Source organism: Arvicanthis niloticus, chromosome 18 (genome assembly GCF_011762505.2).
Source record: "Arvicanthis niloticus isolate mArvNil1 chromosome 18, mArvNil1.pat.X, whole genome shotgun sequence".
NCBI lineage: Eukaryota > Metazoa > Chordata > Mammalia > Rodentia > Muridae > Arvicanthis > Arvicanthis niloticus.
In genome coordinates this window covers 51856085-51870255 of record NC_047675.1, presented here as the reverse complement: position 1 = coordinate 51870255, position 14171 = coordinate 51856085, and the positions used below count along the sequence as shown (strand labels likewise).

General features: G+C 46.9%; 1 protein-coding gene across 2 annotated transcripts in view; it reads right to left on the bottom strand.

The window, feature by feature from the left end:
* Positions 1 to 12727, bottom strand: part of Slc35f3 (solute carrier family 35 member F3) — a 248782-nt gene extending 236055 nt beyond the window's left edge. For both annotated transcript variants that reach the window (XM_076916058.1, XM_076916059.1), the window contains exons 1-2: positions 12594 to 12727; positions 12026 to 12255 (exon numbers count right to left, since the gene is read on the bottom strand). In XM_076916058.1, coding sequence (XP_076772173.1) covers positions 12026 to 12255; positions 12594 to 12646 — 283 coding nt within the window. In that variant the 5' untranslated portion in view covers positions 12647 to 12727. The remainder of the gene's footprint in view (positions 1 to 12025; positions 12256 to 12593) is intronic.
* Positions 12728 to 14171: the final 1444 nt, after the last annotated feature.

Genomic DNA, 14171 nt, shown 5'->3' with positions numbered 1-14171 from the left:
GCAACATAGAATGCCAGGAAGCAAAACGGAGCTTAATTTCATTGACCCAGTCTTCTGACTGTCTTTGTTGTTACACGATTTCATGAGAAAGAGAAATATTCCTGATCTTGGGGCTCTTTTAACAGATGAGAATTCTGGTCCCAGCATAAGAAAGAAGAGAGAAAGAGAGTTCTCTGAAGTTTAAACCTCCACTTGGTTTTTTTTTTTTTTTTTTGGATATTTTATTTACATTTCAGATGTTATCCCCTTACCCCATTTCCCCCTGCCATAGAAGCCTCCTCCTGCTTCTATGAGGATGTGCCCCCACCCAGCCCCCCACTCCCACCTCCCCACCCTTGAATTCCCCCACACTCGGCATCCAGCCTTCATGGGAACAAGGATCTCCTCTCCCACCTATGCTCATCAAGGCCATCCTCCCCTACATATACAGCTGGAGCCATGGGTCTCTCCCTATGTGCTCCCAGGCTGGAGGTTTAGACCCTGGGGGCTCTGGTCGGTTGGTACTGTTGCTCTCCTCATGAGGCTGTAATAAACCTCCACTTATAACAGGAGTGCTGGCGGGGCTACGGGATCCTGGAGTTTGATCCGTGGGATGGGATGGGGAGCTGAACCTTGGAGGAAGACAGAAGGCTAAGCAGAAGGAAGAAAGGGATGGAGAGGGTCTGCTAACTGGACCCTGGCTTGGATTCACTATGGAGCCCCTGGATCTCTCCTCTCCCCATTTGTTCTGTTAGATACTGCACTGGCTGGTTTTGTGTGTCAACTTGACACAAGCTGGAGTTATCACAGAGAAAGGAGCCTCCCTTGAGGAAATGCCTCCATGAGATCCAGCCATAAAGCATTTTCTCAATTAGTGATCAAAGGGGGACAAGCCCATTGTGGGTGGTGCCATCCTTGGGCTGGTAGTCCTGGATTCTATAAGAAAGCAAGCTGAGCAAGGCAGGGGAAGCAAGCCAGTAAGTAACATCCCTCCATTGTAGGAGGAGCTAAGGTGGGAGGAGTGAGGAGAGGAAGAGGAAGAGGAAGAGGAAGAGGAGGAAGAAGAGGAGCTAGAGAGAGCAGAGAGGTGGGAGGATGAAGAGCCATGCAGGTATGGAGAGCACTCTTGGGTAACAACTTATATGTAAGTTAGCTAAATGGGCACACCTCTAATTGTATGGGCATACTGTTGTTGAATATATATATATATATATATAACCTTTGATTAGTCTTTAAGCTTTAGAGTCTCATTTCCTACCAGGCCTGTGTCTTGTGGGTGGCAGGGCTAGTGTTTCTAGCTGCAGTGTGCATGTGGCCTCCAGACATGGAACATGGTAGCTGAGCTAGGCAGAGTCGCCGCAGCTTAGATAGTCAGCTTGACCAGCAGCCGTTTTAAATAATTACTTCAACACTCCATGGCTTCTGCATTAGCTCCTGCCTCCAAGTTCCTTCCCTGTATGAGTTCCTGTCCTGGCTTCCTAAGGTGATGAACAACCATATGGAAGTGTAAGTTGAATAAACCCTTTCCTCCCCAACTTGCTTCTTGGTCATGATGTTTTGTGCAGCATTAGAAACCCTGACTATGACAGATACCTACACCCACGCCTCTCTGTCATCTGTCCTTATAATGTTTTCTGTGAACAAGAAGCTGTCATCTCAGGGAGCCCACTGGCTCTCCCCGCCTACCTATGTTCCTCTAACCCTTTTTCACACTGGTTCTAAACTAGTTATGATAGACCCTGTAAGAGGGCATCATGTAGAATTACTTGCAGGCTATAGAGATTAGTCTGTGGCTTGTCATTATTGGCCTAAAGTAACCCCAAGATACTTAGGGAAATACAAAAAACAAAACAAAACAAAACAAAAACAATAGGAATGTAGTACACTCGTGAAATGACTCAAGGCAAGAGAAGGCACAGGTGCCAATCTAATTTGTAGATTCAGAATAGTGACTGTAGCAGACATACAGTGTATGGCCACTTTAGAATGGGTGTAATTATTATCCCGTAGAAGCAGAGGGAATTTTTCTAATGGCTGCAGAAACAAATGTTGACAAATGGCAGGTAGATCTGTGAGTAAGTGGATGAGCATTTGCAAGTGAAGAATTCTTGTATGCCACGACCTCACCTGCTGTGAGAGGACTCACAGAAGAACCGCTCCATAAGAAGAATCTGGAATTCCATGCAGTCAGTGTTCTGCATGGCTCACCAGCTTCCCGGTGGGAAATGGTGATGCAGAGCCTGGGCAGGAAGTGTGTGTGTTAGCTTTCTGCTGCAGTAACAAATACCCCAGAAAAGAATGTCTTAAGGGAAGAAGAGATTTACACTGCCTCACAGTTCCAGAGGTCTGAGGTCCATGCGTGGCTGACCCCACTGTCCTCAGACTGCTGGCAAGGCAGAAACGTCATTGCAGAAAGGCAAGGAGAAAAGCTTCTCTCTTGCAGCAGGCAGGAGGAAGAGAGAAGGAAGGACCCTCAGATGAAACATGCCCCTCCAAGGCAATTCTCACTTTTCCCTTCCTCCAGTCAGGCTCTACCTCCTGACCTCCTGCATCTGCCAATGGTGCCACCAAATTGTAAATCTGTTAGTAGATTAGTCCAACTATTGACTGAATCAAAGCTGTCATGATCCAATAACTTTCTAAAGGCCCCTTGAGCTAAGGAACAAGTTTTGAACACACAAGCCCCTGAGGAGACATTTTAGACTTAGCACAGCAAAAAAAAAAAAATGCCCCTTGCTTTTACTTCATGACCTCATACTGAAACTCCTCAAATGTCTTCTGAGATAAACACCAGATAAAACATTGTCTAAGAACAAACACATGCATATATCCTCAGCACCACCTTTCCCTGTGTGAAGGATAAATTGTAGGTGCTAGAGAGGTGGCTCAGTGGTTAAGAGCATTTATTGCTCTTGCAGAGGACCTGGGTCTGGTTCCCAGCACCCAAACTGCAGCTCTTAACCTTCTATAATTCCTGTTTCAGAGGACACAGCACCCCCTTCTGGCCTCTGAGGGCACTGCATGCATACACGGTGAACAGAAATACATTCAAACAAATCACCCACACACATAGAATAAAATAAATCTTAAAAAAGAATTAACTCCAATGACTTAAATATTTTATATGCACCCAACTACCAACTTTGAAAATATATCTACTGCATAAAATCAGATAACATCTGAAATATTTCCTGTTCAATATTTGATAAGCTGCTGACAGAGTGAAACAGTTTGGATAAGCTCTTGAAGTTTGCTGTTCTGGTTCACAGTATTTGCACAACCTTCAAAACACTCTTCAGGCAATTGTGTTGGGGGAGGTGTGTATGTATGCCCACATGTACATGTGTGTATGCATGTATGTGTGTGTGTTTGTATGCACAAATGTGTACATGTGTGTGAGAGAAGCCTAGAGGTTGACATTGGATGTTTCTTCATGTGTGTGCAGCCAACAGTTTACCAACTGAATCTTTTCCTCAATGCTCTTAGGTGAATTTTGGGTATGACAGAGAGAGGAAGGAAGAGAAATATTGAATACCAACACAATGCACACCCATGGTGAAAAATGTTTATTAAGCTCCAACATGTGCACGTGGAGAGAATGCTGCCCAAACATGACTGGCTCATATCTACGGTCAGAACTGTGTCCACTCCTTGAAAGAAGATGCCATTTTACATATTTATTTAAAATGAGTTAGCTCAGTTTCTAAAACAGATCCAAGCTGGTGGACACCAGGAAGCATTTTCCACTCTGACTTAAATAAAACTTTCAGGACATAGCAGATTTTTATAGACTATATTATTGCCAGTAGATAGTGAGGAAGATAAAAATAATAATTTCCTAACAGATTCATATCTAGTCCAGTGCCAGGGACGACACATAGCACAGTGACTAGGAGAAGATCTGAATGTCACAGGAAAACTATCTGAGAAGTTACACACTGAATAAATATTTCAGCATCCCAGGAGTCCCATACAGCCCTCACCTTCTGGGCTACAAACTATCTGAGAGAAGCTACGCATCCCCTACAATTTCAAACACCAGACATCAAAGCTACCCCAAGCTGCCAATAAGAAACAAGTGTGGACATGCCCTAGGCACTGTTCAGAGTTTTGCACCACCATCCGAGTGAAAAAACATACAAGCCTCCTAACTGTAGGGTCCTTTTGTTTTTCTGAAGCCACTCCCTTATTCGATGGACACATGCTGACCGTTGAAGTGGATCAAAACATCATGGAAAAAACACACATAAGTCTGGGAAGTCAGTAAAGTACATATAAATCATTGAAGAGCTTGCTATGCAAGCACAAAGATCTGAGCTTGATCCCTATAACCTTGAAAAAAAAAAGGAAGGAAGGAAGGAAGGAAGGAAGGAAGAAAGAAAGAAAGAAAGAAAGAAAGAAAGAAAAGAAAACAAGGTATAATGAAGCAAGCTTGTAATCCCAGCACTGAGGGCATACACTGAGACAGGTGGATGGATCTCTGGTCCTTGCTGGTCAGCCAACATAACCTACTTGATGAGTTCTAGGCCAATAAGAGGCACTGTCTCAAAAACCTGAGGAATGGCACTTGAGATTGACCTCTGGCCTCCACATGTAACTACCTACATGCACGCACACACACACACACACACACACACACACACACATCATTTATGCTTTGACATGGGACAAGCAAATACTTAATCCACCTGTGGCATCCAAGTGTCACCATGGTGCCTGGGACTCTGTGCCTATGTTACCTCAGCAGTCAGCAGTAATTTCTTTCTCTTCCAGTTAAACACTCTTTGGTATATGTGATACCGACTGCCATTGTCAACTTGACTTAGGAATCACTCAAGAGGAAGTACATTTCCAGAGAGGATTAAGGAGAGAGTGCTGAATATAAGGGAAAACCATCCCATGGAGATCTGTGTGGAATACAAGGGGGGAGGGGACCAGCACAGTGCCAACACTCCCCTCTCTCTGCTTCCTGGACCATGATGTGAGCTGCTTTGCTCTGCCAAATATTCTGCCATGATGGAGTGAGCCTTCCAAATCCAAGAGCTGAAGTAAACTTTCCCCTCAGGCTTTTCATGCTATAGCAATGAATCCAGCATAGCGAACAGTCTTCTCCCACACGGACCTGAAGGGAAAACAGCTCAGGAGTCTTCTCCAGAGAGAAGCCTGCAGCCGCATACAATAAAACCTGCTTTTTGCTCACACATCATAGAAATGGGGGGCTGGGGGCTGTAGCAATGGTATCATGGGGCTTGGAGGAGCTTCAACTTGACCTTCATCCAGGAGAGAATAAAATGAGACAGACCCAGAAAGCAGCATGGCTATCTCTTAGTCCCACACATCTGCTGATATCTCTACATGTGGTTCAGGCACCTCTGCTTCCTACTCAGACAGACAGACAGACAGACAGACAGACATCTCCTTCATTCCTGAAAACACTCCAGACCTGACCACAGCCTTTGAGTTTGGCTTGTTTTCTTAATGGTGCTTCTCTGTGTTGCCCAGGCTGGCCTCAAACTGTTGGGTTCTAGTAACAATCCTATGTCAGGCTCCCAGTATCTGGGACTATTGGAGGGCCGCCAAGCCTAACTATATAGCTTTTGACTTCAAATTCAAATTCAAGGAGAAAGGCATGGTTGAAGCAGTGGGGCCAAAGTTGATTCTGTGCTCATCCACCTGTCTACTAGGGAGACCATTGGCCTGCGGATGTGGTGAGGGTCAATTAAGGTCTCTTTGTGAGCTGGCAAGGTCTTCAAGAACAACTGGTCTGGTGGTCCTCATGAAGTCAGACATAAGCTTGTTGCCCTGTCCCACTTTAGAGATGAAACACCAGAGGTTTAGAGTAGAGAGTGATTTGTATATATCTACAAAGGCACACAGCTGGGCTCTCGACTCTCTTGCTCCTCTCTAACTATGCTGAAGGACTTGTGGGTGACCCCTCTGCTGCAGGGCTGCCCTTTAAGTGGGCATCATTATACACCAAGGACAGGGCTCGTCCAAGTTCAGTGGCTTGTACACACAAATAGGTTTGTTTTTTAATACAACTCATCAGAATGTTTCCAACAGCATAGAGAAAGGATCAACCCATGCTTTGTATGTGATCCTGGGAGAGATTTCCAAACAGGGAGTCTGTGAGAAAGCCGGGGGAACGTTATTTCCCTAAAGATGAGAGTGAGCCCCTTAACACACTGGAAGACTTGGTGATGTCTGGCTCCTACCAATTGAAGTATCTGGGAAGCATGGAACTTACTGGAAAGACTTGTGTGTGTGTGTGTGTGTGTGTGTGTGTGTGTGTGTGTGTGTGTGTGTCTGTCTGTCTGTCTGTCTGTCTGTCTGTCTGTCAGTCTGTCTGTCTGTGCCTGCATGCATGCATATGTGGAGGCCAGTGCTTCACTTGGCTGTCTTCCATAATCATTCTGTGATACCTATTCTTGGTTGTCAACTATGTCTGGAATTAACTAAAACTCACATGGTTGGGTACACCTGTGAGGGATTTTTTTTTTTAAGTTAAATCATTTGAAGTGGAAAGACAGACTTTTAATCTGGATCTTTGACATGGGAATAATATTCATCTGGGCCATAGTTTCTGCTGGCAGCCTATATGAGGGGCATGGAAGAAGGAAGCTTGCTTTTTCTGCCTGTTTGCTTTGGCCAGCAAGTCCATTCCTTCACTGGTACTAGAATTTATTGCTTCAGGATTCTGGCATATACTGAAGACACCCAGCCTCATGGACTGAACAACTACTGGATTCTTGGACCTTCCATTGATAACAGCCATTGTTGGACTAGCTGAACCATAGCCTGTAAACCATTCTAATAAATCCCCTTTCTCTATATATGTAAATTCATTCTGTAAGTTCTGTTCTTCTAGAGAATATTGACTAATACACACCCTCTACCTTATTTCTAGAGACAGAGTCTCTCACTGAACTGGAGGTCACCACTAGAGTAACTGACCAATGCACCCCAGGGATCCTCCTGACTCTGCTTCACCAGTGCTGAGATTACAGCATGATATTATGACTGGCTTTTTACATGGGTGCTGGAGACACAAATAAGGCCCTCGTGCTTGCTCGGTAAGCACTGAGCTGGCTGAGCCATCGTCCTAGTCTTGGGTTCTATGCTTTAACTTTCAAAACTCAGAGCATCTTAGCAAATGGTTAGCAGGTGTTTATATTAGGAGGTGTGGCCTTGGTGGAGTAAGTGTGTCATTAGAGGTGGACTTTGGGGTTTCAAATGCTCAAGTCAGGCACAGTGTCTTTCTCTTGCTGCTGCCTGCTGATCTGGATACAGAAGTCTCAGCTCCTTCTCCAACACCATCTCTGCCTCTGTGCCTCCCTCCTTCCCACCATGATGATAATGGACTAAACCTATGAACTGTGAGCAAGCCTCAATTAAATGCTTTCCTTTATAAGAGTTGCGTGGTCATGGTGTCCCTTCACAGCAAAAGAACACTGACCAAGACACCGACATATCAGAAAATGCTGTCCTCTAACAATCCTAGACTTACCACCAACTGTAGGTCTTCCACCTCTCTTTCTCAGTTCCATTCTAGAATAAATGTGACAAGCCAATCATCAGTCTCTCGGAGTGTGTCTGTTTCAAGTTGCTGATCTGACTGGTGTTATTCTGAAGGGTCAGGTCACACAGAAGCTGTGCTCTGGTGACCTCGACCATACTGTTACCTCATTCTGCAGGGAGCTTTGCCAGCAGCCTATGCACACACATCAGTCTGAAATGGTATCAAGTAGCTACTTCTTGACTTGGAGCATTCCATCCTGGAGGGGAAGCTCCTTGAGACTAGAGAAGTTCTGAAAGGAAGCTTACAGAATGCAGGAAACCTGGAAGGAAGTTTCTTAAGACCCCAGAAATAAGCAACTCATAAGTCTCAGGAAGTCCCTCAAATTGAGCAGATGCACAAAGCCTCTCTTTCTCAAGCTTATAGAAATAGAGGGGGATGGCTGGGAAGACTCAGGCCAACCCAGGGCATGGAAATGACTCTCTAACTTGTTGACCTGCCTGCAAATTCTGCAGAGAGTTCTGGGGATGTAGCTTCCACAAGTCATCAGCACACTAGAGCAGCTTTCAGTGATGTAGCTGCCTTTGAGTTACCCCTGCTCCAGGAAGTATAATCTCACCACACACCTTTGAGAACTGTCAATAAAGCCACTGGTTTACCAAGCTGGACTTCACCAGTATGGCTACTTTAGCCTGTCAATGTCTCCATATCTGGGGTGAATAAACATGTGTCTTTCCAGGAATAGTGTAACAGCAATCAAGACTGTCTTCCCATATGCCCTCTACTCACATACAAAGCCACCAACCACAATGCTTGAGCAGAGAACCCAGGAACAGCAGTGTCCTTTTGATCAGATGTCCTTCTGTACCCTACATATCATAAGGTTCAAACAGAAAATCTCCACCCTCATCCCCTGCATGCTCCTGGTCTACATTCACACTGCTTATGACTGGTGGGAGGGAGCTAGAGATGGGTAGCCTCTGGAGACTAGCTTGCCTTCCACCCTGTGAATGACTCAAAACTAAACCCATCAGCATATTCTAAAATTAAATCATTTTTATCTCAACATGCAAGCGCTGTGCAGTATTAATGAATGTATACAAAAAGCGAGATCAACCCTCTTTGGAGCGTTTCAGAGCAGGCACTTTGTGAGGAGACCCAGAAGAGACTTCTGCACAGTGAAGCATGAGCTCATTCTCCACAAAGCTATTCCTAAAAAGTGTTTCTATTAGGAAAGCATTTGAGAGTGCACCATTCAGAAGCCATTAGGGGAACCCATGACAAAGTGGAATGTCCCTGCTCGGCATAAGCAGTAGCTCTTAGCTCCTCCTGCACTGGCCTGACTGTAGCTGTTGGTTTAAGGCAGGTCATGTCGTTGTTGCTTCTGGATGAAGGGGCACCCATGCTGGAACTCCTCTTCCATTGCCTGGCTTTGTGTCCTGTCATGGGATGAGTCCCGCAAAGTGCCCCGTTGAGTGAAGAAGCACTAGGGGGGATCTCAAATGTGCAATTTCCCTGGGCAGACAGGCCACCGGTTCACAACCATGCTGTGCTGCAAGCTGTCTGTCCACATACACACAGGGACTTCCAACTGAGGGTCCTTTCTTCCCATCTAACCTCTCTCCTGATCCATGTCTACCTCAGGGAAGGAAGTAAAGTGAAATGGGTGAAGGCATGCCAGTTCCTCATCTCCCCCAGCTCTGGCCTGAGGGAGGGAAGGAGGGAGGCAAGGATGTTGTTAAGAGATGTTGAAGTACTCACTTACAATCTATTGTCAACTTAGGGCAAGTAGATGAATCATGGATGCAGCAGAAGCAACTGACTCCATGAAGCCTTTAGCAGGCTGTTTATTATGGTCTGACCTAACACGAAACCCTGAGGAATGGTCCAAACGAACAGGGGAGAAGAAGGGAACTCAGAAAGCATAGCTGCTCTTTGACCATGGCTTGCTTGGTGTGCAAACATTAGGGCATGAGTAACCAAGTAGTTCTGAACCAAAGGCTCACCCCGAAGAGGACATCTGGCAGTGCCTACAAATGTTCTGGTTGCCAGCTGGGGGAGGAATGGCAATCTTCTGCCATCCAATGAACAGAGGCCAGGGATACTACTCAACACTATGCAGAACCCACATGACAAAGAATGATCTAGAAAACACCAACAGTGCGCACGGCCCATAAGCTTAGGGCTAAACGAAAGCTTGGCGACAAGAGTTCTGTTTTAGGGGCTCGGCTGGTAAAGTCTTTCTCTTGGAAGCACTGGAACCTGAGTTCAATCCCCAGAAACCACATAAAAAGGCAGGGTGTGATGTCACCTGTCTGAAAACCTGGCACTGGAGAGGTGGAGACAGGGGCTTTGCTGAGACTTGCTGGGACTTGCTGGGACTTGCTGGGACTTGCTGGCTATTCAGCCTAGCCTACTCAGCAAATTCCAGGTTTGTGTGATTTGAAGAATGACATCCAAGGTTGTCCTCTGTCCTGTGCACACAGGCACACACACACACACACACACACACACCACATACATACACACGCACACATACAAGCGCGCACACACATATACACACGCACTTTACCTTGTAATCACCGTCTCTTCTAGTTGGTTGAGTTCATGTGTTAGGCAACAAACCAGGCAATGAGCTGACAACCCAGACGGAGATACCTCTGTTATTATTTTTGGAGCTGGGTATAAATGGCAAATATCAGAGCTCTGGTCTAACCCCTCTTCAGCTGCATGAATAAAACATCAGAGCCTCTAAATTTAAACTTAAAGCCAATTAATTCATCAAAATGTCACTTGTCACCTAAAGCATTTTAGTAGTGAGAAAATACCTTGGAAGAAGAAAGAATCCTCACAAGGAGAGGATAACTGGAATGGGGATTTTGTTCACGGGGCAAGAACCACTGTAGCCTTGGCTTCTCCTGGCTATTCCCTCAGAGAAGCCTTGGGAAGGTAGTGTTTAATAATATTGTTGGTGTCACAAGTGACTTGTGTTCCGTGTGGGCCCTTCCTAGGTCTTATTATAAAGTATGTTGGAGTCTTTATAACAGAGTTATCTTGCCCCAAAACTGTTCACCAGCTCCCCAAAATCACAAACCTCAGCACAAGAGGATAGAGTCGGGCACAAAGGGAATCGTAAAAATAAACCTTATCATGTCCTCGGGAGCTGAGAGATGACTTCCCAAAGCCTGTAATTTATAGCTTTGTCTTAGTTATAAATACAGAGAATTGAGACACAAATCACAGAATATCTATTTTCTAACTGAAGTTCGCAGGAAAACTGGGGATCCCCTCCACACCCTCAGGAAAGCTAGGTTCTGAAAGCTTTCGATGCTCACTACCCTCTGCTCAGTGGCTCTCAGTGACAGACAACTTCCTTTTGCAATGAAAAGCCAAACCATGTGGCAGAATCAAAGACAGGGAGGGGGACTGGAGAGGGGATCTAGGTGCATCAGAAAGCTTTGTACTGAGTTACATACAATCACCACAGACCTTTAATCTCAAATCAGGCCATTGAAATCAAGTACTCAAATGCTGTGCCCTTTATTAGCAAGTAGCAGACCAACCAAGCTCAAAGCCAAGTGCTTAGACTTGAAGGTATTAAGAATAATTCGTGTAAAGACAGACTCTTACTGGTGAATATAATTAAGTTACAAAGCAAACGCCTAGTGTTTTCCCTTAAGGGAAAACCAATACATTATGTTGTAATTCCGAGCAACAAAAGGTTAAAAAATCTTTCAGAATTATCAAGCTGTTGGTCTAGACTTTCTTACAAATGAATGAGTCATGCTTCCTTCTCAGACCCACCGAAGGAGTGAGCTGCAATCTTTTCCCAGTGTCTAACTACAGAGGCATAGCATGGGACTCAACCTCAAAGAACATCTTGAGTTTGTATTGGCGGATCTCTGTCTTCCAAAGAAAACAGAATAGATGTCACCAAATCAGTCCTGCCTGCAAAGGAGGGTGTCTTCACCCCTCACCATTGCAGCCAAGGTCATCAGCTGAGACTCGGGTGAAGTCTGAGGTATCCCCACCGGGCCCCAAGCACATATCTTCCAGAAACTCAAATACCTAGAAAGATCTGAACAAAATCCTCTCACTTAGGACCCATACAATCCTAAAACAAAGAGACAGAGCTAGATCCAAGGAATCTTCATCACTTCTCCTGAGAGACACAATTAAAATCCAGGCCCAAGGGTTGAGTTCTCCTGAGCTAACTGCACCAGGATCCAATCAGAAACCCACACAGACCAGTTCCCTGAAGCAGTTCTCACTGGTAGCCACAACAGGCATGCCCCTCGGAATCACTCAGAAGTGGACACGGGTCAGGGAGGTGTAAGAGAGAATGGAACAGAAATCCTCCCCTTCACCTCCCCACCCCCACCCTCACAGAAAGTGCCTTCAGGACTTGAGAAACGCCCCCAGGCCTCTTCATCAAGAGGGTTCAGTAGACCATCCCTGTGCAATTCCCTGGCAGCTGTGTCTCTGGCAGGGAGACCACCAGTGGGCAAGGGAATTACGTGGGGGTCTTACTTTTGTAGCTGGTCGCCCAGGGCTGGTAGCCATAGTAGCCTGTGATGCGCAGGATCCGTTCTTCGATGGATGTGAGTCCCACTGGTCCGCTGGTGAGGTCCTCCACAGAGCGCGACCATTTCAGATCCTCCTTGATCGCCTCATCCACCACCAAGTACTTGAGCTGCCGGAGCTGAGGGCTGATGTCGGACAGTCTCCGCGGGCTGACGTCCGGTGACCTCCTCATGCCACTAAGGCCGCGGGAAGGCGGGATGAGTCAAGGGCAGAGAGGAGGAGATGTCAGTGAGGACCGGTGAGGACCCACAGCTACTCCCCTCGCGTTGCTCGCCATGTGCCCTGCTCCTGGGAACCTTGGCGTCGGGTCCCGCGCCCTGCCCTGGGAGCCTCGGGCAATGTGATCTATGGCGAGTGGCCCGGAGATACTGCTGAAACTTCCCCAGCTCCGCCGCACACGACTGTTCCTCTGTCCCTCCCTCCCACCAGGAGCGCAGCAGTGTGGGCTATGCAGGGTCGCGGATGCCCAGGGGCCACCTGCCCGCTGCCCTCCCGTGCCTGCAGCGCTACTCACACGGCAATGCTCTTGGCCCTGGGGGCGCCGCCGGGAAACTCTCGGATCCCCATGGGCGGCGGCAGCGAGTGGCCCGGGGCGCCCAGGCTGGAGCCGGGGGAGCCGCGGCCCGAGCTCCCCGCAGCCGCTAAGAAGGTCCGGACGCCCGTAGGTCGCCCGCGCCCGCTGCCGGGAGCCAGTGGCAGAGCAGCGCCGCGCCCCTTGCCTGCCACCGCCAGCGCCCTAGGACTAGCGGTCGCGGACACCCAAGCTCCGGAGAGCGTGCCTGGTAGTGCGCTCCGGAGCCACCGGGACGCGAGACTGTGGCGGCCTCGGCGTGCGTGGACCAGGCGGGGACGCGCGTTCAGATCCTCGCTGCCCTGAGTATGCCAGGCTCCGCGAGCTCTATAACCTTAGGGTGCGGGACCTGTCACGGTCCTGGCGTTCTGGTTTCGACACGTGAGTCTCTCAGTCTCTCCCCCAACACCCACCCCAAACACAAACGCTCGCGCGCCACCCCAAAGAGCGGTGCTACTACGAAAGCAAAAAGCAAACTAACCTGGCATTTCACAGTGCACACTAAGTGGCTTATTTAGAAAAGGTGGCGATTGCTGGATCAAGCCCAATCCCCAGCTCACAAGCGCAAGGAAAGGGCACTCACTGCTTCAGTGCCCTCTGCAGAGACTGTCGCCCTACCTAGCTCCCAACCAGTTTTTGTGCCTTCTTCCTAAGCCATTCTAGACCACCAAACCAGCCTCCATTCCGCTCTTCTTCACTGAGCGCAAATTCAGAAAATACACAGATATATAGGGAAGAAAACAGCCTTATCAAGTCCCGGAAGGCTACTGTGAATTATAGCTAGATTCTATTCCAACATTTTTTTTTGAGTGTGAGATACATCTCCCCCAAGAGATCAAACTGCAAGCACTGCTTTATGTATTGCTTTAGGAAAAGATATATTGCTCCTCAGTGAACTAGGAATAGACTGGAACTCCCTTCCTCAACTCGCTAAAAAGAATTTACCAAAACTTGCTGCAAACAGGTAAGAAACTCCAGTTTTCCTGCTGGGAGACAACCTAGGGCTACCTACTCTTGCTGTGCCTCTACAACATCTTACTGGGAGTCCTAGACAATTAAATTACACAAGAATGGGAAGACAACTGCTATTTAGGAAGAAGTAAAAGAAAAATGAAATTGTCATTGGAGATGACAGCCATGATGATGTAGAGGGTCTCAGAGATAACCACAAAAAAAAAAAAAAAAAAAAAAAAACCCTTGGAATTAATAACTGTGATGTCAATCTTGATTGTTGATTTGATGTTAAAATTACCATAGAAATAAACCTTTGGGCATGTATATCAGGGAGTTTCCAGATATGGGCAGCATCACTCATGTCATGGGCTGGGTCCTGGGCTGAATGAAAAGGAGAAAATGAGCTAAGCATCTTTGTTCATCTTTCTCTGCTTCCTGTCTATAGATGCCATGTGACCAGATGCTTCTGTCTGTAGAGGTCATGTAACCAGATGCTTCTGTCTGGGTGCCATGTGACCAAATGCTTCCTGACCGTGGATACTGAGTGACCAGATGTTTCCTGTCTAT